Source organism: Callorhinchus milii, unplaced genomic scaffold (assembly GCF_018977255.1).
Source record: "Callorhinchus milii isolate IMCB2004 unplaced genomic scaffold, IMCB_Cmil_1.0 Scaffold1, whole genome shotgun sequence".
NCBI classification, from domain to species: Eukaryota; Metazoa; Chordata; class Chondrichthyes; order Chimaeriformes; family Callorhinchidae; genus Callorhinchus; species Callorhinchus milii.
The window spans coordinates 108,754,879-108,779,397 of NW_024704742.1; the positions used below are offsets into that span (position 1 = coordinate 108,754,879).

General features: G+C 40.6%; 1 protein-coding gene across 1 annotated transcript in view; it reads left to right on the forward strand.

Annotated features, from left to right (window-relative positions):
- Window positions 1-24,519, forward strand: part of pcsk1 (proprotein convertase subtilisin/kexin type 1) — a 54,076-nt gene that overhangs the window by 13,305 nt on the left and 16,252 nt on the right. Inside the window, exons 3-9 of the mRNA XM_007893092.2 lie at window positions 1,248-1,370; window positions 5,094-5,240; window positions 10,033-10,109; window positions 11,601-11,689; window positions 19,447-19,619; window positions 21,595-21,807; window positions 24,265-24,365. Of these exons, the coding sequence (XP_007891283.2) occupies window positions 1,248-1,370; window positions 5,094-5,240; window positions 10,033-10,109; window positions 11,601-11,689; window positions 19,447-19,619; window positions 21,595-21,807; window positions 24,265-24,365 (923 nt within the window). The remainder of the gene's footprint in view (window positions 1-1,247; window positions 1,371-5,093; window positions 5,241-10,032; window positions 10,110-11,600; window positions 11,690-19,446; window positions 19,620-21,594; window positions 21,808-24,264; window positions 24,366-24,519) is intronic.

Sequence of the window (24,519 nt, forward strand, 5' to 3'; positions counted from 1 at the left end):
CACCACCATGTTAACGCAGTCTGCATATGGTAAGAAGACATCACAATTATGACGTTATTACAATTATGAAGCATAACTGAAATACATGTTTATATTTCTCTGAAACCTTCAGAACACATATTAATAATAATAATCCTTGCATTTGATATAGCGCTTTTCACGTCCGGAGGACGTCCCAAAGCACTTCAATTACAATTTAGTTGGATATTTGACTGGGAAACATTAGCAGCAGCATTTACTTAAATAAAGAGAACATACATTATTGCTCCATTCAGATAAGAGAGGCTCTAGCTTCTGTGCTTGGCTTGTATTGGGTTAGCTGGTCTTGGATGAGGAAGTACAGATCTTATTACAATTGGCTTCAATGGGTCCTGGACAAAGAGCGGGGAACAAAAGTTGGGGTTTCTATTTCTAATGGCAACGCAGTAGCTATTGATGGAAAGTGCATGCATATAGACTTTGGATGAAAACAGAATCACGTACTTCTGTGATGATACCAGTAGTTGAACAACGTATTAACACTCATTCAGTCTTAAATACCAATCGTTTTATTTGTGTGAGTAACTTGGAAGGCTATTTCTGTCCTTGGAATTGTGCCACAGCGTGAGAGCAGACGTGGGGAGATCATCTGATGGAAAATGTGGAGGGGAAAATAACAAAGAAACTGTTTGCTGATTATTGATTAGTAGAAGTGCTTCATCAATCATCAGCAGCTTGACTCAGGTGGGAGCACCTTCACTTTTGGGTCAGAATGTTCTTGGTTCAAAGCCCATATCAGGACTCGTGCTCATAGCCAATGCTGATACTTCAATTTATTGTTGGAGGTACCATCTTTCTGGAGAGGTTAAACCGAGCTCCCGTCTGACTGTCATTTTATTTAATATCCCATCTGTATTTGAGTGTCCGCTTGGGCTATATGAGTTCAAAGCACAACATGGGGCTTGAACCCACAAGTTCCTGACTCAGTGGTGAGAGTGCTACAAAATGGGTCAGGGTAACTCCTTAACAATAATTACTATAAGATATTTTGAGATGTTTCAAAATGACAAAAATGCAAGTTTTTCTCCTATTAAAATGCTGTTTGTTAATGCAAAGAATCAAATTTAATTCCCTTTGTTATTTTCCACCTCTCTTGCACTAGTCCATGGCCACAGTACATATGGCAAAAATAATGAAGAAGCAAGATGAGGTCTAGCTACTGTACTCCCATAATATCCACAATAATGGTTTGTGTTCTTTACCAATAGGTTTCATGGGCAGAACAGCAATACGAAAAACAAAGGAGCAAACGATATCCCCGGAGACCGTGTAAAGATTGCACTGCAGAAACAATGTTTAATGATGTCATGTGGAATCAACAGTGGTATTTGGTATGTATTTTGATTATTACCAATAGAACAATGTAAAGTTCAAGATTTATTGCAAGTGACCCATTAAATAAGTGGGCAGAAGTCACCTACCTCAACACCAATCTTTTGTGTGGTAATACATAGGCACTTAGTCATCATTTTAGTATAGACTTGTCTCTTGTTCGACCCTCAACTATCTTTTCTCCTCCTATCTATGTCATGACCTGCTCTGCCTTCCCCCACCTCCACAACATTGCCTGACTCCGCTACTGCCTCACCCTCAGGCCGCAGAAACCCTCATACATGCATTCAGCACCTCAAGGCTCGACTATGGAAACTCCCTCCTTGTTGGAAACTCTCCCCTCCAGAAGCTGCAGATCATCCAGAACTCTGCAGCTCGTGTCCTCTCCCGCACCAGGCTCCGTGACCCCATCATGCCCACCCTCGCCCGGCTCCACTGGCTCCCAATCCCTCAGAGGATAGAATTCAAAATCCTTGGCCTCACTTTTAAGGCTCTCCATGGCCTTGCCCCCTCCTACATCACTGACCTGTCCGCTCCCTCTGCTCAGCAGGCTCCGGCCTGCTCCAGGTCTCTGATCCGCCCTACCATCAGCAGCCGGACTTTCAGCCTCTCTGGCCCACTCTTTGGAACTCCATCCCACAATCCCGTTGTCTTGCTCACTCTCTTGCCTCCTTCAAGGCATAACTCAAGCCCTCCTATTACTGTGCCTTCAGCCGCCCTCCTACCGCCCTCCCTCATCCTAACCATGCGCCCCCAGCCCCCCTGCCCCACGCTCGGGTTGTGATCCCTGACTGTTTGGAGCTTTCCTGACAAAAGCAAAGTACAGTGTTCTAACCCACTGTATCAACCAGAAGGGTTTCATTTTTATAGCACATATGATCAATGATGGGATGACTTAATTGTGTGTCTGATTATACTGTGCTCTCCTTTTTGTTAAAGTCCATTGATCAGATAACAGTTCCACTTTAATTAAGTAATTACATCACCATTCCTTGTATTATGAAAATGTAATGATTTCACTATCAACAAATAAATGCAAATTGCCCAGTACAGCTGAGTATAATCCAGCATATACATCGTTTGCCCCATTTAGACTGCTGGAAGTAAATTCAAATCCCTTCCAGGAGTAAAATGATGAGGAGTAGACAACGACATTTATATTTCTCACTCTAAAATCAGATTTGCAAAACATCGAGATGCAATTAAACTCCACTAACCAGTGCCGATAACAGTTTCTTTTTTAAAAAAGTTTAATGATTGAACCTGCGCAATCAACTCTTTAATACAGGACAACACTTCTGGATTGTCAGGACACTATTGACATAAGTTCCATGACATTATGTCCTATCATCACTTCCTCTATGCTGTGCTGTGGCAGAAAGCAGCATTGATGTCATTTCACAAAGGAAGTGAGATTAGCTGGGTTTCTTACTCACAGTGTTTTCTCTCCTTCTCTATAAAAGAACTTTGAGACTTCTCATGCATGATAGGTGCTATAAAACTGCAAGTTATTAATGTTGTTGTAATATAGGTAGGTGATTTTGTTCAGCAGTAACCAAAATAAAACAATAATAATCCCAGAAAGACATCCCAAAGTGCTTCACAGTTTATGGCAAACGCAGCAGCCAAATTTATGCACAGCAATGTCGCATGAATAGCCATGAAGTGAATGACTAATGATTTTTAATTTAGGGGATTGTTGACCAGGGCACCTGGAGAAATTCTCTTTTGAGTAAAAAGGATTTAATCTACTGATTTGGTGGCATCTTCACTATTCAGCATAGTACGTTAACACCTTGCAGCTTAAAAAATTGCACTTTTATTCAGAATGTAGTTTAATGCATAATCTGATAATAAATAATAATATAATAATAATCTTTGCATTTGATATAGCGCTTTTCACGTTTTCTAGACACAGAATACACTGCAAAGTGGATGAACCATGGCAGCCAATTGAGCACAGCAGTCTACTAAGTGACCATAGAACATAGCAATGTAAGAAAAGTTAAACAGTGCTCACTAATAACAAATTAATAAGCCATTTGTGGGACATTGCTAAGTGCAAACTGGCTGCCACGTTTGACTAAAAAAAACAATGAATACACTTTGGAGTAAATTCTGTGAAATGCTTTGAGAAATCCTTCTGCCGTGAAAGAATCATGGAATTATACAGCACAGAAGGAGGCCATTTGGCCCATCGTGTCTGTGCCAGCTCTTTGAAAAGAGCTATCCAATTCAATCCCATTCCCCTGCTCTCTCTCCCCATAGCCCTGCAAACTTGTCCTCCCCAAATAATTATCTACTCTCTTAAAAGTTGTTATCAAATCAGCTTCCACCACCTTTTCAGGCAATGCATACAACTCGCTGTGTGAAAAAAATTCTCCTCTGTTTCTTTTAACAACTTTTTTAAATCGGTGTCCTCGGGTTACTGACCCAACCCGCCAGTGGAAATAGTTTCTCCTTGTTCACCCTATCAAATCCTTCATAATTTTGAAAACTTCTATTAAGTTTCCACTTAACCTTCTCTGCTCCAAGGAGAATAATCCTAGCTTCTCTAGCCTTCCTCAAAACTGAAGTTTCTCATTCCTGGTATCATCCTGGTAAATCTCCTTTGCATCCCTTCAATGCCTTGACATTCTTCCTAAAGTGTGGTGCCCAGAACTGAACACAGTTCATCATAACTTGCTGACTTTTGTATTCTATGCCCCTGTCTATAAAGCCCAGTATCCCATATGCTTTTTTAACAGCTTTATTTACCTGACGTGACACCTTCAAAAATTTACTTATATGAACCCCCAGCTCCCTCTGTTCCTTCTCCCCCTTTAAGATTGTACCATCTTATATTGCCTCCCATCATTTTTCCTCCTAAAATGCATCACTTTGCATTTCTCCACATTAAACTTCATCTGCCACGTGTCTGCCCATTTTACCAGTAAGTCTATGTTCATTTGCAGTCTGCTACTATCCTCCTCACTGTTTACTACTTTTCCTAGCTTGGTATCATCTGCAAACTTGGAAATTGTACTCCCTATACTCAAATTCAGGTCATTTATATAGATCAAAAACAGCAGTGGTCCCAATAACAAATGAAAGGATTTTAATTTATTCTTATTTATTAAAGTGAACACCACCCAATTAACTTAAGGCTTTGTTTGGAGTACCTCAGCTTCTTTTATTCAAGACAGATGAACCACTTTACATATAATTAGGGCTCTCTTTGAATGCATCATACACCAGTAACCAGAAATTGCTGGTAACAGTGGAAACAAAGTTAGAATACTTTGTAGAATTGTTAAGAGCAATGTGTAATTCTTATAGGTGCGCCCTGGCCAGAGGTTTGTTAAGCATGACTCCTGGGGATCTAAATTGAAGTTTTCTGGTAAGAGTTAATAGCCATATCTGATAAGTTCAGATAATGTACCTCAGTGTGGTATTGGAAAAAATAGGATCATAGATTCCACAATGTAATAACAAGGTTCTTCTGACAGAGGAAAGCGATGTGATGATTCATACCTATTGGTAATTTCTGTGAAGAGGTACATTGGTATTCAGGAGAACTCTCAATAGCCACCCACACCTTTCAATCATTTCTCCAGTAATAACTTACTTCCTGCCCAAGGTTTTTGGCTTCTTAGGAAAACTCGTCTTTTCAGAGACAGCATTTGTGATTCAAAAAGTTATTACAGAACTCATATTGTATTTTAATTGTCTTCTTTCTGAAGCAAGACACAAGGACATCCTCATTCCTTCCCAAACTGGATCTTCATGTTATCCCAGTCTGGAAAAAGGGGATAACAGGAAAAGGAATTGTCCTCACTGTGCTCGATGATGGATTAGAATGGAACCATACGGATATTCAAGCTAATTATGTAAGTAAAACTAATAAGTACACTTTGAAATGTAAATGAATTAGCGTTTATAATAATAATAATCCTTACATTTAATATAGAACCACTGACATCAGGAGGAATCTCAAAGCACTTCAGGGGATATACTTTTAAATGTAGTGACTGGAAATAGCCTATTTTCACACAACAATGTTCATAAATAGCCACAAGGTGAATGGTCAGTTTTATCTATGCACTGTACTGCACTGGAGTGTTAACCTATTCTATATAAGTTCAAAATCATGACATACTTCTTGGATCCACAGTCTTTTGACTCAGAGGTGAAAGGGCTACTAACTGAGCCAGGCTGACACATGTTCTTTTCAAATTGAAATATGGTGAAATTTTTGATATGTCAAAATAGATTTGATGTGACATCGTATTGTGTCGGTTGTAAAATGTTGCAGATTTATCCCCTTATTTATTGTTAACTCAAATAACTGCAATGCCTTATGGAAAATAACAGATGGCTTAGAGATCACTTACTGACGCTGGTTACCAAACGTTCCCGTCCAATCTTTGCTGTTGAACTAAAGAGAATAGATTGTATTCCATTGTTGCAGATAAAACATTTGATCATCAATCTGTCACAATTTTTTTTAGCATTTGGTTAATGGTGCAGCTATTTGATCTGCAAACAATGTTTTAAGAATTTTCTTTTGGTCAGCTGGGTCAAGTGAACACACATCAACATGTTTAAAATTATCCAAACAAGACTGAATGTTGTACATGTGTATGCTACTTATGCATGGAAATTCCCGTTTGACTGATATGGAATGTGGGCTCTCTCTCTAGAGGGAATCACACTGCATATCAAATTTCAGAAATGATTAGGTGCTGGTTTGCAAACTACAGAGTGTGCATTGGGGTTACTGTTAGAGTTTAACCAGCTCAAATTAAAGCTTTGAGACATTTCAACATTATAAGTGGTATATCAAATATATAATTTTATTAAATTTGGAACACACTCTCTTGTCATAGAATCAGATAAGTTGATAGCTACTAGAACAACAATAAAATACTTGCTGAATAACTAAACATGCTGCAATAGAGGATCATCAAAAACTCTAATAGTCTAGCCCAAAAAATGGATACATAACCATGTTTGACAACTGGCTTAAATAATAATAATCCTTGGATTTTGTATAGCCCATTTCATGTCAGGAGGACATCCCAAAACATGTCTGTGTATTTGTAGACAAACACAACAGCCCAAGTGAGCATAGTAATATCCCACAAACAGCAATGAAATAAATGACTTATTTTGATTGAGGGATTGTTGGCCAGGACACCAGAAGAAACACCCTTCTCTTTTTGAATAGTGCCGTAGGATCTTTAATGTCCATTCAAACAGGCAGACAGAACCTCAGTTTAACATTTCATCCAAAGGACAACACCCCCCTCCTCCTCCCCCCCCACTCCCGTCCCCCTGCATTGGAGTGTCAACTTGGACTGTGTGAGTTTAAGTCTCGATGTCGGGCTTAAACCCACAACCTTCTGACTGAGAGGTGAGAGTGCTACCAAGTGAGCCAAGTTGTCACATTTGTCAAACTTGTTTTGACAAATTCAGTAATTCTCTTGGAATTATGATTGTCGATGGTAGGCTCCCATGATATGAAATTGTGGTTTCATTTTGAAATAAAGATTCCCAACCTGGGGAATGGTACATTTATTGTTGCACTTTAATAACCTGTTCCAACCCACTGCACTCTGCACTAGCTCCCAGGTGATGATTCATTCAACTCTAGGGACAGAGTTATATTACAACTGTGCATTGCAACATAAAGGGCAATGTAATATAGATTTAACTAGGAGTTTTATATTGAGTTTCTATAATGCAAGTAAAATTCGCTATTCTTATTCATTGAAAGCTTCAGATTGGTGGAAGTGCTAAAAAAAATTAGAGCACTGAATTTCATAGATGTCCTTATAATTCAAACATCCATCTGCTTTTCTTATATTGAATGAATCAAAAGGTCAATATCCTGAGATGAAAAGCTCAGTATTTCTCACCAGACTTCCTATTGCTTTTTAGTTATGGGATTACCAAGGAAAGCTGCATTATCAGAGGTTTCATCCTTCAGATGAGATGAATTCGTGTATTTCCACATACAAAATTCTCAATTTTTATTAAGTGTTTAATTGTCATGTAACTTTCAACAATGTAAACCACAGTAAATGCAGAATCTAACCTATACGAATAAGATATTGAATGATTTTAATGATTTCCCCTATCATGCACTGTACCATATTATGTGTAGGTTGGACCCCCAACTTGATCTCACATAAAAGAGTTGTTTGTCACAAGCATAAATATTTGACAAGCACATTGTTCAAGGATCAATGCAGTGATTTTATAAGATTGGCATGTCTGACAGTATCAAATGTCAGCACTCAGCAATATTTACCATTGTTGTTCACATTTGTAGTGAAAACAATGTTGTAAAATAATTTGGGTCTAATTTGTGATATTTTTAATTACGTAGAATTATGGAAACAGGCTATTTGGTCCAACTAGTCCGTATCAGTGTTTATACTTCACGTGAGCCTCCACCCATCCTAATCCCCTCTCCTAAACCCCCTCTAAGCAATTTTGCCTCATGCATGCATCAATTTTTTTCTTAAATGGTTTGATGCATTTGGATAGCTCACCACCTACTGTGTAAAGAAGTTCCCCCTAAATTCACTTTTATCTTATATTTGTGCCTCTTTGTTTTGGACTCACCAACAAATATGAACACCCTATTAACAACCATCTTATTGAATTCCATCAGAATTTTAAACACCTCTATCTATATAAACCCTTCAAAATCATCTGAACTTCAGAGAGAAAAGCTCCAACCTGACCAATCTTTCTTGATAGCCATATCTATTTGTCTCTGGTAAAATCCTTGTACATCTATTATGAACTCTCTCCAATGCTACAATATCTTTGGATTCCCCAGTAAGGAATTTGAGTCACACAAATGGACATAAGAACATAAGAATTTGCTAGACGAAAGAAGACCAAGGTCCATCTAGTTCACCGTCCACCATTCTGGCAGTCACTTGGAGTCCTGTGGAGTCCTATAGCTCAGTGGTTAGAGCACTCGCCTTGCAAGCGAGACACCTGGGTTCAATTCCAGGCAGGTCGAAATCTTGGGCAAGTTTCCTTACTCCACACGCCTAATAATAATCCCTCCAAAAAACAAAACAATAATAAATTGGTCATTTTCAATCCACGACTGTTTGTGGGACACTGCTGTGTGCAATTAGCTGCCGTGTTTCGCCCACAAATAAACAGTCAATTCACTTTACAGCATATTCTGTGAAGCACTTTGAGACGTCTAGAAGACATGAAAAGCGCTATATCAAATGCAAGGATCATTATTATTATTATTACTTGACATGTTGTGTCCCAAACTATATACCGTACCGCAAGATATTCTTTTCTTGAGGGGATGGAGGGACTGGACTACGAGGATTGATGAGATAAACTGGGCATGTTCACACTGGAGAAGAGACGGTTGAGGGGTGAGATTCTTAGAGATTACAGTCTTTAAGATTCTGAAGGGAATAGATAAAGTAGACCATGATAAACTGTTTTATCATGGTAGCAGAAATCCACCTAATTCATTCTTGAAACAAACAACATTTTCTGCTTACACTGTCTCCCTAGAGAGCCTGTTCCATAAGTTTACTACTTGCTCACTGAAGTAGTTTTTCCTCAGATTTGTTCTGAATTTACCCCCCTTCAATCACAGGTGTGTCTTCTGGTTCTACTGTTCAGTACAAGACAAAACAGCTTGCCATGGTTTACTTTAACTATTCCCTTCAGAATCTTAAAGGCTGTAGTCATATCGCCCCTCAACTTTCTCTTCTCCAGTGTGAACATGACCAGTTTATCTAATCGCTCCTCGTAGTCCAGTCTTTCCATCCCCTCAATCATTTTAGTTGCCCTCCTCTGTATCTTCTCAATCGCTGCAATATCTTTTTTATATTGCATTGACCAGAACTGCACACAGTTCCAAGAGTGGTCGCACCAGTGATTTATAATGTGGCAGGATTACCCTACTATTTCTTTCAATATTGCACTTTAATGGAGACTTTTGGTAACCAGGATATGAAACAGATCATCAACAGGAAATCTGCTCTCGTAAAATCTATTTCTGCGACAGAGTTCCCATAGGTCGATGAAAATTCTAACTGAATTTCTTATTAAGGAATCCTGCATTTTAGGCCCCAATTATTATATCAAGGATCCAGTGTTATATTTCTGTGCACAATTATTTTCTCTTTCTGCCTCATGGAGGTCTGTTTTTAAATCCATGTTTCATTTGTTCCAAAATCCATTCATGTGGAAATTCAACATTCATGGTACTGTATATAATCAAATTGGATCTAAAGTAGGTACAATCTGCTTCCTAATAAATGCTTTAATTTCTTCACTGTGCAGAGAAAATGGATTCTCCATTTGTTGTCTTTTCAGTAATTATTTTCCATCCTGAAGTTGTTTTACTTCTTTGTTTGTCCTTTAGTTGTCAGCCTTGTCTCTTGGTTGAAAGATCAGTGGACCTGTGGAACTGCAAATGGCAAAATGTATTCTAATCTTTCAAAAATGGAGAGGAGGCACGAAAGTGGAGGAGAAAATTGGTGTCAATATCTGATTTCCAATAATTCTGACATTCTATGAAAACCCAAAACAAAAATAACATATCAGAGAAAAATCATGAGAAAATATATTACAACATGCCCCATTACTCAAATTGTTTCCTTCTACACTTTACTTTCATAGGATCCAGAAGCAAGTTTTGATTTTAATGACAATGATCCTGATCCATTTCCAAGATATGACCCAACCAATGAAAACAGGTAAGTCTGCTCAAATAACTCAAAGCAAAAAGCATTCAAATGTTTCCTCATGCCCAGGGTTGGGCTGGCAAATTCCCTTTTCCTGAAGAGGTTACTATTACGTTACCTTCTGAAATTGAACTCAGGATAACTCTTCTGAAGTATTGTATTTTTCGATACTTCATAATAGTTAGAACCATAGAATCATACAGATTTCGAGAAAATAAGGAAGCCATATTCACCCCAGCTTGCCTGTGACAGCCCTCTGAAAGCTGTCCATTTAGAATTACACAACACAGAAGGAGGCCATTCGGCCCACCGTGACTATGCGGGCTCATTGCTATCCAATTCAATCCCACTCCCCTTGCTCTCTCCCCAAAGCCCTGCAAACTTGTACTCCCCAAATATTTATCTACTTCTCTCTTAAAAGAGATTGAATCGGCTTCCACCACCCTCTCAGGCAATGCATTCCAGATCCAAACAACTCGCTGTGTGAAAACTTCTCTTCACCTCCCCTCTGTTTTTTTTTAGCAACTATTTTAAATTGGTGCCCTCGGGTTACTGACCCACCAGTCAGTGGAAATAGTTTCTCCTTGTTCACCCTATCAATTCCCCTCATAATTTTGAAAAGTTCTATTAAGTCTCATCTTAACCTTCTCTGCTCCAAGGAGAATACAAAAAGAATAATAAATTGGTCATTTTCAATCTACGACTGTTTGTGGGACATTGCTTGCGCAATTGGCTGCCGCGTTCACCCACAAATATACAGTCAATTCACTTTACAGTGTGATCTGTGAAGCGCTTTGGGACGTCCTCCCAACGTGAAAAGCACTATATCAAATGCAACGATTGTTATTATTATTATTATTATTAATAATCCTAGCTTCTCTAGCCTTCCTCATAACTGAAGTCCCTCATTCCTGGTACCATCCTGGTAAATCTCCTTTGACTCTCTCCAATGCCTTAACATCCTTCCCAAAGTGTGGGGCCCAGAACTGAACAGTACTCCAGCTGAGGCCTAACCAGTGTTTTATAAAGGTTCATCATAACTTGCTGACTTTTGTATTCTTTGCTCCTAGTTAAAAAGCCTAGTATCCCGTATGCTTTTTAACAGCTTTATCTTCCTGTCCTGCCACCTTCACAGATTTTCTTATCTGAACCCCCAGGTCTCTCTGTTCTTTCTCCCCTTTTAAGATTGTACCATCAGCTTATATTGCCTCTCCTCATTCTTCCTCCCAAAATGTATCACTTCGCATTTCTCCACATTAAACTTCATCTGCCACGTGTCTGCCCATTTTGTCAGTCTGTCTATGTCTATATCATTAGTATACCATGTGTATCCAAAAAAGTCATTATTAATCTCAATGCTAAATTTTATGTAAATATCCACCAGCACAGTATTGTAGGGGAAGGCTTTTTATAATGTAATTTAAATATAACACATCCCTTGAGCCTTTCCAGAAGTAGTTATTATCACAGAACGGTGACAACTCCTAATCTGTTTTTTCACAGGCATGGTACTAGGTGTGCAGGAGAAATTGCAATGCAAGCAAATAACAATAAATGTGGTGTTGGAGTGGCCTACAATTCAAAAGTTGGAGGTATTGTACCATTAGCTGAGCAAGGGCTTTTACAATTTACTACAGTATTGGGGAATATATTACAATTTTAAGAAGCCGGAGATTCACATTTACTTTTGTTACATGTTGCTCCCCCCAAACACCCAAATTCAGATAAAATTAGAGAATGCATAGCATTCAAAGAGACTTGATGAGCTAAATAGCCTCTGCTGTCATTTCTATGATTTTAAATATGTTAACTGATTTCAAAATACAATGCATGGGAAAAAGAGTGACTGGAGAGGAGAGGAATGAACAAAGGGTAAATGGACAGCTTTTCACAATTTCCCACGATTTTCGATTTTGCAGATCAAGAAGAAGAGTAAACTTTGGTCTTTACGTTTTCAATGTTCGTTTTTAAAACGCTGTCCAATAAATCAATTAGCCAAGGATTTTTTTGGGAGCATTGATGATACAAAGAGATTTATTTAACCAATTTGCAATACCGTTAAATGGATTGCCTTATTTGTTTTGGACACTTTTCTGCAAGGATTCATCAGTATATTATATTTCCATCAATAGAGACTGTACACCTTTCTGAAAGGAAAAATATGCCATGCCTCCTGTTGTTACCTTGTGAGTCCTCTCATTATATTTAGAGGGCAGAATGTTCTAATAGGAGAATGTTACGGGGCCTTTGGGGCCTAGTTATCGAATTCAATTTAAAGACAGTTTTTTGAATTCCTAGTTTGACTCATCCACTCGTATATTGGCTATCTCTGCAAACTGCTTTGTGAGTCTGAAGGCTGACGCCACGTTAGGGACCAGCCAATATAATAGGCCCCTTTTCCACAGTATAAAGTAGATGAGCTAAACACCAAATACTGCAGATGCTGGAATCTGAAACAAAAACAGAGAGGGCTGGAAAAACTCAGCAGGTCAGACAGCATCTATAGAGAAAGGAAAGTGAGTCAACGTACCTTTCTCTATAGATGAAAAGCTGTCCGTTTACTCTTCCTCTTGATGTGCAAAATTGAAAGTCGTGGGCAGTTGTGAAAAGCTGTCCGTTTACAATTTGTTCATTCCTCTCCTCTCCAGTCACTCTTTCTCCCATGCAGTTCTGACGAAGGGTCGTGGACCCGAAACGTTGACTCACTTTCCTTTCTCTATAGATGCTGCCTGACCTGCAGCATCTATAGAGAGTTTTCCCAGCCCTCTCTGTTTTTGTTGTTGAAGTAGATGAGCTACCTGGCATGGGCACAGTCACCCAACAAAATTATGGAATCATAAAACTTACAGGAGAGGAGGTGGTGTCTCAACCCATTGAGCCTAAATGGTGCTGGCTCCTCCACTAGAGCTGCCTACTCCAACCCCAATGCCTTTCTTGTTCCCTGCAACCTTTTATATATTTCCCCATCAAATATTCAATTTCAACAGCAACAACAATAACAGAATTATATTTGTGTAGCGCCTTTGATGTTGGGAGGATGTCCCAAGGTGCTGGACAGTCAGAGTTTTCTTTTAAGTGCTGTTTGGTTTCAGCCTCAAAGCCTCCTTGTAGCAAAGTGTTCCTTGTTCCAGTGTTAAAACATTTCCTCTAACCTCCTCCTTAATGATTCCAGTGATAACCCTTGGGTAACCTCTCCTTCTTGCTAAGCAATGGGAATAATATTTCATTATCTCTAATTGTCTCAGAATTTTGAATACCTCTATTAGATCACCCTTTAGCCATCATTCAAATGGAAGTAACCTAATCTTTTGAGGCTGTCCTCATAACAATACCCCTCTTTTGTGGTGTCATACAAATGTTATCACTCTAAGGCCTGCTCTGAACCACAGATCTGCCTGACACTTTGGGCAATTTGCCACCGGCAGAGAGAGATTTCGCTGACTGAGCTGCTCGAAAGGGTTGCTGATTATCACTGATGAATGTTTACCTCTGGCTAAACAACAATAAGGGCAGTAGGTGCTCGGCTGTGATGAACTCCATTGTCAAACTTAGCTGCCAACTATCATTTTCCAGGCTCACACTTTAGGACCAGTTACTTGGATGAGATACCAGAGTCAGAGCTTTGGAAAGGGAAATGGAAATGAGATGGTTCCTTCGATAAAGAGGAAAAGTGGAGAAAAATGGGAGGGGAAGAAATACTCAAAACTATTAACAAAACGCAAAATACTGCAGATGCTGGAAATCTGAAACAAAAACAGAAGTCGCTGGGAACACTCAGAAGGTCCTTTCTATGGAGAAAGGAAAGTGAGTCAGAACTGGGACATGTTGGGAGGGAGAGGTTTTTAAGGGCTAACAGTGAGGCGGGAGGCAGGGCAAAGAAGTCAAAGGAGAAAATAGGGTAGAGGACAGGGGATGGTGGGTTAAAGAGGTGTTAATGATACAAAACAAAGTGGGGATTGCAACAAAACAGGGAATTACAGGCATTAATACTGCAGAACAAAGGGGGTGGGAAACAAAACAGGCAGACCAGAGAGAGAAAAGGTGTGTCTGGGACCTGGATGATGTGGTAATGGTCACAGAAGAGGAGGAGGGGGAAGGTGAGCTGTTATGGTCTGAAATTGTTGAAATCAATATTGAAGCCAGAGGGCTGTAAGGTCCCTAGCAGATAAATGAAGTGCTGTTCCTCGAGCTTGTCCTGTGGCTCATTGGAACAGTGTAACAGACCATGGATGGAGAGGTCAGAGTGCGAGTGGGAGGGAGAGTTGAAGTTGCAAGAAACCGGAAGCTCAGGGTTGTGCTTGTGGACAGAACGGAGTTGTGCGGCAAATCGGTCACCCAATCTGTGTTTCGTCTCCCCAGTGTAGAGGAGACCACATTGTGAGCAGCGAATGCAGTCAACTACATTGGTGGTAATACACCAAATCACTAAATCACTGTCTCACTTGAAATCTGTGTTTGGGGCCTTGGACAGTGGTATGGGAGGAGGTGAAAGGGCAGGTATTGCATCTCCTGCGCTGGCATGGGAAGGTGCCAGGGAGAGGAGAGCAAGTGTTGGTGATGATGGAGGAATGAACCAAGGAGTCATGGAGGGAACGGTTCCTTCAGAATACTGAGAAGGGAGGGGAGGGAAAGGTATGTTTAGTGGTTGGATTATGCTGGAAGTGCAGAAAATGCTGGAGAATTATTTGTTGGATGTTGAGGCTGGTGGGGTGGAAGGTGAGGACTAGGGGTACTCTAATGGGAAGAAGGGGAATGGGTGAGGGCAGAGGTGCAGGAAATAGGGTGGACATGGTCAAGGGCCCTGCCTACCACAGTGGATTGGAATCCTCGGTTGAGGAAAAAGGAAGACATTTCAGTGCTCTGGTGTGGAAGGTGGCATTGTCAGAGCAGATGCAGCGGAGGTGGAGGAACTGGGAAAAGGGAATGGAGTCTTTACAGGAGGTGAGGTGGGAGCAGGTGTAGTCCAGGTAACTGTGGAAGTTGGTGAGCTTGTAAGAGACATCTGTTGATAATCTATGCCCTGAGATGGAAATGGTGAAGTCGAGGAAGGGAAGGGAAGAGTCGGAAATGGACCATGTGAATGTTATGGAGGGGTGGAAGGTGGAAACAAAATTGGTGAATTTTTCCAGCTCACTGCGAGAGCAGGAAGTAGCCCCAACGTCAAAGTATCTGAGGAACAGGTCAGGGAGCCAACCTGAGGAGGCCCGGAAAAAGAGTGTTCCAGGTGGCCAACAAACAGGCAGGCATAGCTGGGAGACATGCGGGTTCCCATAGTGACACCTTTTACTTGGAGGAAGTGGTTAGGGTTGAAGGTGAAGTTGTTCAATATCAGAACAAGTTCAGCCAGGCGGTGGAGGGTGGTGGTGGATGGAGACTGGTTAGGCCGCTGTTCGAGGTGGAAGCAAAAGGGCCTGCAGGCCGTCCTTATGGAGGATGGAGGTGCAGAGGAGCTGAACGCCATTGTTAATAGAAGACGGTCAGGGCCAGGGAACTTGAAATTACTGAAGTGGCGGAGGGTGTCAGAAGAGTCATGGTAATAGGTTGGTAGGGCCTAGACAAGAGGAGCAAAAATGGAGTCCAGATATCAGTTTGGTTGGTCAGCAACAGGTTGAAACAATAGGTATCCCGGGACAGTCCTGTTTGTGGATCTTGGGGAGGAGGTAGAGGCGAGCTCTGTGTGGCTGGGGGGCTATGAGGTTGGAGTCTGTGGGAGGAAGCTGCCCAGAAGAGATGAGGTCATTGACTGAGTCAAAACTATTACCGGATTACTGTATACATATTTCATATACAAACAGCTTGTAATATCAAGAAAATTGCCACTTTTTAGTTTTTTTTAAATCTATGAAATATGGAATTAAACATCAGCACGGTATCTTTTCTGAAGATCTCATTGACTCTACTTGCCCAGGTGATCAGATAATTCTAGAATGATTGAGGAAACAAAGCAGGATAAGTCCAAGGGAGCATCAGAAAGTTGCAAATATATGAGTGGATTAATTCTGGTTGAAAAGGATAAAGTTGATCCTGCCTGGATCATTTAATATAGTGTGACAACAACTGTTCAGTGAATCCATTTGTCACCATTTTGTACATTTGTTCAGTTTCAGTGTTGTTGAATGCCCTTTGTAGCTTGTTCACTTTCAGAATGGCTATCACTTTCAGCTGCACCCAAGGTCACACCTACCGAGTCCCAGTGGTGTGTGCTGATTTCTACTAGGTGCAAAGGATAGGCCAGACTGGCAGAACCGACACAACATCTAAAGGGGGTCAATCTACAATCTATTGATGTTATTGACATCTTCACTATTATAACATAATATTATAATAATAATAATCCTTGCATTTAATATAGTGCCTTATCACATCTTCGAGACGTCTCAAACGCTTCACAGAATATACTGTAAAGTGAATTGACTGTATATTTTGTGGGCGAAACGCGACAGCCAATTGTGCACAGCAGTGTCCCACAAACAGCGTGGATTGAAGTGACCAAATTATTATTATTAAATATAAAAGAAAAACTGCAACTTCACAGCAGGCAATGTGATTTTGAAAGAGAAAAATAGCTTATTGCTTTAGGTTTCAGTGAAAGGAAATTAAATCCATAAAATACACTGGCATTACACTGTACAATAAATCCTGTGAAAGCGCTTTGAGACACCCATCTAATGTTAAAGGCACTATATGAAATGGAAGGTTTATTATTTTTAATCCGGTTTCTGTTTTTGCAGCTGGTGGAGCAGTGTTTAGAGGAGTCATTGCACCCTATGTACTGCCTGTGCTGCTGTACGAACACGTGACATTTTATTGATTTCTTTTTAGCCACATGAAATATAGTTCCTGTTCAAATGCCTTTCAATACCGTATATGCAGCATTATTAGCCCAACCAATTAAATGTTGCTGCTTCTTTGTGTTATTATTGCTTACAACAGTGATTACAGTGGTAATTCATTACAATTATATCTGTAACCAGGAAGGGAAACCAAGTTAGACCATGTCTTGTGCATTACTCTGTGCACTTAGTCATTCATTTTCATAGTAAGAACTAAATGAGGGTGATTTCAGCATTTTTCTGAGATTTGGTCTTTTTGTAGGATTCAGTAGCCTCAGGCTGATCAGATTGGCATTTTGCTATTGGTGTTGAGTAGTTGAACATAACATAAGAACATATGAAGTGCTGGACGAAAAAAGACCAAGGTCCATTTAGTTCCCCTTCCAGCTTCCTTGCAGTTGCATGCACATATGTCCCAAACAACTTATGTGCTATATCCCATAATGTTATTTCCTAAAAGAAAACTATCTAATCCGTAACAAAACAGAAGTTGCTGGGAACAGTCAGCAGGTCAGGCAGCATCTATGGAGAAAGGAAAGTGAGTCAACGTTTTGGGTCTCCAACCCTTCGTCAGAACGTTCTGACGAAGGGTCGTGGACCCAACACGTTGACTCACTTTCCTTTCTCCAAAGATGCTGCCTGACCTGCTGACTGTTCCCAGTAACTTCTGTTTCATTCTAGATTTCCAGCATCTGCAGTATTTTGCATTTGACTATCTAATCTGTGTTTGAAAGAATCAAACTTCCTGCTTCAACCTACAGGTTCACTGTTCAGTCACTGAAATAGTGTTTGCGTAGATTTGTTCTGAGTTTCCCCCCCTTCAATGGCAGGATGTTCTGGTTTTACTATTCTGGACAAGTTGATTGCTTGATATTGCTGCCTGTCATGATCTATATTGTCTTGCCCCTTTAAAATCTTAAAGACAGCAATCACGTCACCTCTCAATCTTCCCTTTTCCAGTGTGAACATGCCCAAATTACTTAGTCGCTCCTCATAGTCCATTCCCTCCATTCCCTCAATTATTTCTGGTTGCCCTCCTCTGTATCTTCTCAATTTCTCCACTATCCTTTTTGTACTGCAGTGACCAAAACAGTACACAGTAATCTGTGTATAGATGTTACATCCCCTTTTGGCTTTTACAAACTGAGTCATAAAACAGTCTTCCTTTAACTCTAGAAACCCCTTCCCTATCTTACCAGTAGACACATTATTATCCCAATCAATTTCGGGTAAGTTAAAATCTCCAACTACTATGGTTGGTCCCTTACTACACGTCTTCCTTACCTCATTCCACAGTTCCAGATCAAGGCTTTCACCCCAGCTTGGGGGTCTATAGCAGAATAGGAAAAGCAAGGTGTAAACGGTGGTTTGCAGCAGATATAGTGCTTCAGTATATAAACCGTGTCTCTTGATGAGTAATCCCACTACATTCACCAAAATGATACCAGGGCTTAAACGGTTAAATTATGAGTACAAATTGCATAAACCTGGTCTGTATTCCCTTGAATTTAGAAGGTTGAGGGTGGATCTGATCGAGCTGTTTAAAATGAAAACGGGATTTGATAGGGTAGATACAGAGAAGCTCTGGTGGGGGAATTCAGAACCAGGGGAAATAATCTTAAAATTAGAGCTAGGTCATTTAGGAGTGATATCAGGAAGCATTTTTTGACACAAAGGGTTGTGAAAATCTGGAACTCTCTCCACCAAAGATTGTGGATGCTGAATCCATTCAAATTTTCAAGACTGAGGTGGATATCAAGAAATATGGGGCAAAGGCAGATAATTGAAATTGAGGTACACATCAGGCATGATCTAATAGAATGGCAGAACCAGCTGAATGTTCCTAAGTTCCTAAGTTCGTACATCATCGCAACTTTAACTCAGCTGCAGTGCCACTTCCGGTTGGAGCTCTCAAGATTTGGTACAGCATCATGCAGGACATGCACTTGATCTCAGGGGTACTTTTTTTTAGTGTGAGACAACATTTACTTATTTTTAATATGTAATTGTCACTATCACATCTGGGTTGGAAGATAATGGATTTAAGACCTACATTGGAATTCTGAGATTTGGGCCCAGTCTGACATTCCAGTGCAATGAGAGTGCTGCCTTATTGATGGTATAATTTTTTATCTGAGATGTTAAATCAAGGAACTACCTTCCTATTCAGGTGGACATTAAAGATTGCATGGCACTTTTTAGAAACAAAAGGAGTGTCTCCCAGTATCCTGGCCAAGAATTCTCCAGATAAAATTGATCATTCATTTTATGGTGTTTGTGGGACATTGCTGTGTGCACAATAGCTGCAACATTTGACTACAAAGGCACACACTTTAGAATAATTCCATGCAAAGCGCTTTGAGACATTTCAATGTTATAAGCACTATATCAAAAGCAAGGATTATTTTTTATGATGATATATTTCTCATATTACTGTGTTTCAGTATTGTAGCTTGATGTCAGAGGAGTGACTGATGCCATCAGCTTACTAATTCAGTATCCATACTTTCAATTAGGGATCAGAATGCTGGATGGCATGGTAACAGACGCAATCGAAGCCAGTTCAATTGGGTTCAACCCACAGCATGTTGATATTTATAGTGCAAGCTGGGGTCCGAATGACGATGGGAAAACAGTGGAAGGCCCTGGCAGGCTTGCACAAAGGGCATTTGAATACGGCATTCAGAAGGTGAGTGGGTTGTTTCTTGCATCTTCTATACGTAAAGCAATGATGAACAACCTGATTTAAAACTGATTTTACAAATGTTAATATTACTGCAGAGCACTAAAGTATCGAGTCTGAATGTGAGCTGGAATAACAGTCTTGTATTCATCGTATCTACAAAAGGGTAATTCTGAGTGAGATCAGAGAAATATATTCTTGTTAGTAATATACTATTGATATTATTATAATTCTGTGCTGTAGTCCATCCAATGTAAAGTCAAATGTAAAATGTAAAGGCGACTCACATTAAATCACCAGAAAAAATGCAAAAATGAGCCTCTGTTGGTTAACAAATATTATTTATTAAAACTAAGCATTATAATAATAATAATAATAATAATCCTTGCATTTGATATAGCGCTTTTCATGTCGGGAGGACGTCCCAAAGCGCTTCACAGAACACACTGTAAAGTGAATTGACTGTATATTTGTGGGCGAACGCGGCAGCCAATTGCGCACAGCAATGTCCCACAAACAGTCGTAGATTGAAAATGACCAATTTATTATTGTTTTGTTTTGGAGGGATTATTATTAGGCGTGTGGAGTAAGGAAACTTGCCCAAGGTTTCGCCCTGCCTGGAATTGAACTCAGGTCTTTCGCTTGCAAAACAAGTGCTCTAACCACTGAGCTACAGGACTCCATTCTAGTATCATCCCATCATCCACATTAATGAAAACCTTCAACAACAAAATAGCAGCAAAATTACATTTGTTTAATGCCTTTCACATCGGGTGGACATCCCAAAGGGCTGGACAAGTTTGTGGGGATGGAGGGTGATCAAAGGCACTGTCAAAGAGGAGGGTCTTGAGATGGGTCTTGAAGGTGGCAAAGGAGAGGGCGAGGCGGAGGGACTGTGGGATGGAGTTCCAGAGGGTGGGGGTAGAGTGGCTGAAGGCCCACCTGCCAATGGTGGGGCGGGTGAGGCAGGGAACGCGAATAAGGTCAGAGCCCGCTGAGTGGAAGAAAGGGTCACGGAGCCTGGTGCGGGAAAGCACACAGACTGCAGAGTTCTGCATGATCTGCAGTCTTCGGAGGGAGGAGTTGGAGAGGCCGACAAGCAGTGAGTTTGCATAGTCAACCTGGATGTTATGAATACATGTATGAGGGTCTCGGCAGCCTGCGATGTGAGACAGTGGTATCTTGACAGTGTTCAAGACACCAAGGTTCTGGACTGGCTTAGTAAGGTGGAGTGTGCATCCTTGGATGGTGATGCTGTAGTGCTTGAGGTGTGGAGGTGCTGATGGGAGCCAATCAGGAGAGCCTTGGTCTTGTTGACATTCGACTGAAGAAAATTAGCTCTCATCCAGGACAGAGATTCTGTCAGGACAGCAGTGGTCTTGGAGTCAAGGGTGAAGGCAGAAAGATAGAGTTGGGTGTCATCCGCATATATGTGGAAGTTGACCCCATGTTTGCGGATGATGTCGCCAAGAGGGAGCATGTAGATATTGAAGAAGAGGGGACCAAGGACAGAGCCCTGAGGAACACCGCACAAGAGAGTGCGGGGTATAGAGGAGAAACTGTTTGTAATAATAATAATAATAATTGTGGAGATGAAGTGAAGATGGTGTGAGCGGCAGGATCTCAACCATTGAAGGACAGAACCATGAAGGTTCGAGGGCTGGAGGTTGGCATGGTCACACCATTTGATGCAAACCAATCAGTCTCTGATGGGTGGAAAAAGCATCAAAACTGCTGACAGACAGGTAAACATGTTTGGGGCACACAAAGCACCAATAAAGTAACCTGTACACTAAGTCTGCAGGAGCTGTACCATAGTAACCAATACTCAATGCAGTAAGGCGAGCTGGAAAGGATTATTGACTTATAGAATGTTTTGCACCAGGTAAGGCACTTTACAACTATGGAAATGCATGTGACGTCTTTGATGATGGATCTGTCCCCAACCATATTGATTTGTTCTTTTTTCATTGTGCTTTAGGGGAGAGGAGGAAAAGGATCTATTTTTGTGTGGGCATCTGGGAATGGTGGCCGTCATGGTGATAATTGTGACTGCGATGGCTACACAGACAGTATCTACACAGTCTCTATAAGCAGTGCCTCACAGCAGGGACTATCTCCATGGTACGCAGAAAAGTGTTCCTCAACCCTGGCAACAGCTTACAGCAGTGGGGACTACACTGACCAGAGGATTGTGAGTGTTTGTTCGCTGCTCATTAGTTTTGTTTTCATTACTTTGAAGGTGGAAATTGGTGCCTGGTCTGGCTGGCGAAGTACAGTAGTATACGATTTGTCACTGGTTTAACACCAGCCTAGGCTGCTGGGTTCAGAGCTTAATGCAGGATCCTGTCTTGGGCACTCCAAACCCAATTCCTCATGGCCACTGACCCACGGCTCAAAATGTTCAACAAATTGGCAATCTCACCCCTAATCTCTGGAGCACCCTCCCTCTACCACCCCACCCTGCCTCCTCTCTTTTTGTATTTAAGTCCCATCTCAAATCCTACCTCTTCGAATGAGTCTATAGCCACCTCCCCCTCCCACTCAGATCTTAAAATCTAGCTCTTCAAGCACCTGGGGGATGGCAGTGTGCTGGTGTTATTTAACTCATGATTGGTGTCAAGTGACAAAGCTCAGAGGTGGACCCTCAACACATTCTGACTTTACACTACAATGTGCTGTTGATATGAGTGCTGTACCACCAGGATACCCATGGTTGGAGGGACGTTTGCTTCTATTAGTGTGACATCAATGTACACTGTTTAATAATAATAATAATAATCCTTGCAATTAATATTGCACTTTTCACGTCGGGAGGACGTCCCAAAGCGCTTCACAGAACACACTGTAAAGTGAATTGACTGTATATTTGTGGGCGAGCGCGGCAGCCAATTGCGCACAGCAATATCCCACAAACAGTCGTAGATTGAAAATGACCAATTTATTATTGCTTTTGGTTTTGGAGGGATTATTATTAGGCTCTGTGTGGAGTAAGGAAACTTGCCCAAGATTTCGCCCTCTGCCTGGAATTGAACTCAGGTCTCTCGCTTGCAAAGCAAGTGCTCTAACCACTAAGCTACAGGATTCCACCCAGGAAGATGAGCTCTCTGCTTGGATCCATGCTATGTTCACCTCAGAGCATATTGTTGCAGGTTGTGAGTTGCAGATGCAAATCAATTTAGCTTCGGCTCAGAAATAGTCACTTGAAGGTTGTTCAGTAATCCAGTGACCACTTTAATGTTAAAGATCTGGTTGGTGTATCCATTTATTTAATAACATGAAAATAACTGACTTCAATTTCAGTAGTTGTAACCAGGCACAAAAGGTAAACAGGATTAAATGTTAATTTAACAGCTCCTCAACAATAACCATGCTTTCTCGTGGTAGATGGCCTTTCCCCTATCAGAGAAGCAAACAGAGTGCTATAGAGGTGGCCAAGGACCAGCAGTGGTGACATCTATGGTGGTGTCTCTGGATGAGGCAGGACAATAGTAGGAATCTGGGAGAAAGTGATGGAAAAATAAATAAGTTAAAAAAGTAATGTGTTGCTATTAGAGGCAATGGGAACTAATCTGTATTGTTCGAATAGTAACATAAATATCCCACATTGCTGGCAAGAGGACATGGGATTTAAAACGCGGCAAAATAAATAAACATGATAGCTTATTAAACATTTAAAGTATTATATTGATTAATAACCTATTGGTTTTCAATTTCTATGCCTGTTTGAAAGCATTTATTTCATAAGTGCACAAAATAAATTGACATAGGCATGGTGCATTGAATATTCAGTCCACCTTCTGTGCTGATGATGTCTATGTTTTTAAAATAATTATGATACTTAATAACTAGTAATATACACACCATATATATTAAAATTTTGGATATTGTAGTCCATTTCAATAAGGAATTGGATACATTTATGATAATAATCCTTGCATTGGTGTGGTGCCATATCACATCATAGCGCTTCACAAGATTTTACTATGAAGTGTAGTAACTGCATTTTGTAAGCAATCGTAGCAGCCGATGTGTGCACAGCAATATTCTACAAGAAGTGAATGACCAATTTTTATTTGGGGAAATTATTGATAATGATAGCAGTAGAAACTCCATGCTCTTTTTGAATAGTACCACTGGATCGTTAAAATACACATAAACAGAGAGGAACTCAGTTCAATATCTCAACTGAAAACGGCACCTCCGACAATGCAACACACCCTTAGTACTGCATTTGAGTGTCAGCCTAGATTGTGAGTTCAAAGTTTCGATGTGGGGCTTGAACCCACAACATTCTGACTCAGAGGGGAGAATGCCACCTACTGAGCCAAACTGTCACTTGACATTTTTGAATGCAAAGAGTATTGGTGGATATGGGAGAGAAGAAGAGATGGTGAGAGTTGAAAGCAGGACATTGCATATGAACAGTAGTGCTTTATCTTGCCCCTTCACATTCACGTCCCTTTGTAAATAAACACACAAGATAATTTAGGCTTATTTCACCAGAAACCAAGGCTACATAAAAATATTTTCTCTCTCGATTTTGTGGAAATGTGAATTGACCAGGAATGTAGTCCAGATTAATGGTCTGTCTTTACACAGCAGACCTCTGGTGCATAACAAGATTTTTTCATTTATTTTCATTTTCTAGACAAGCGCTGATCTTCACAATGACTGCACTGAAACCCACACCGGCACCTCAGCCTCAGCTCCACTGGCTGCAGGGATTATCGCTCTCTGTCTGGAACAAAAGTAAGTTGGTAACCAGAGTAGAATAGATCCTTTGAAATAAAAAAAATATATTAACTCTGGGATGTATCAAAGGTCACACTTAATACTTGAATTTGGTGTTATATTCTTATCCCTGTGAGATGTGCACAGCACTCTCGGTATCATAAGCCAATTC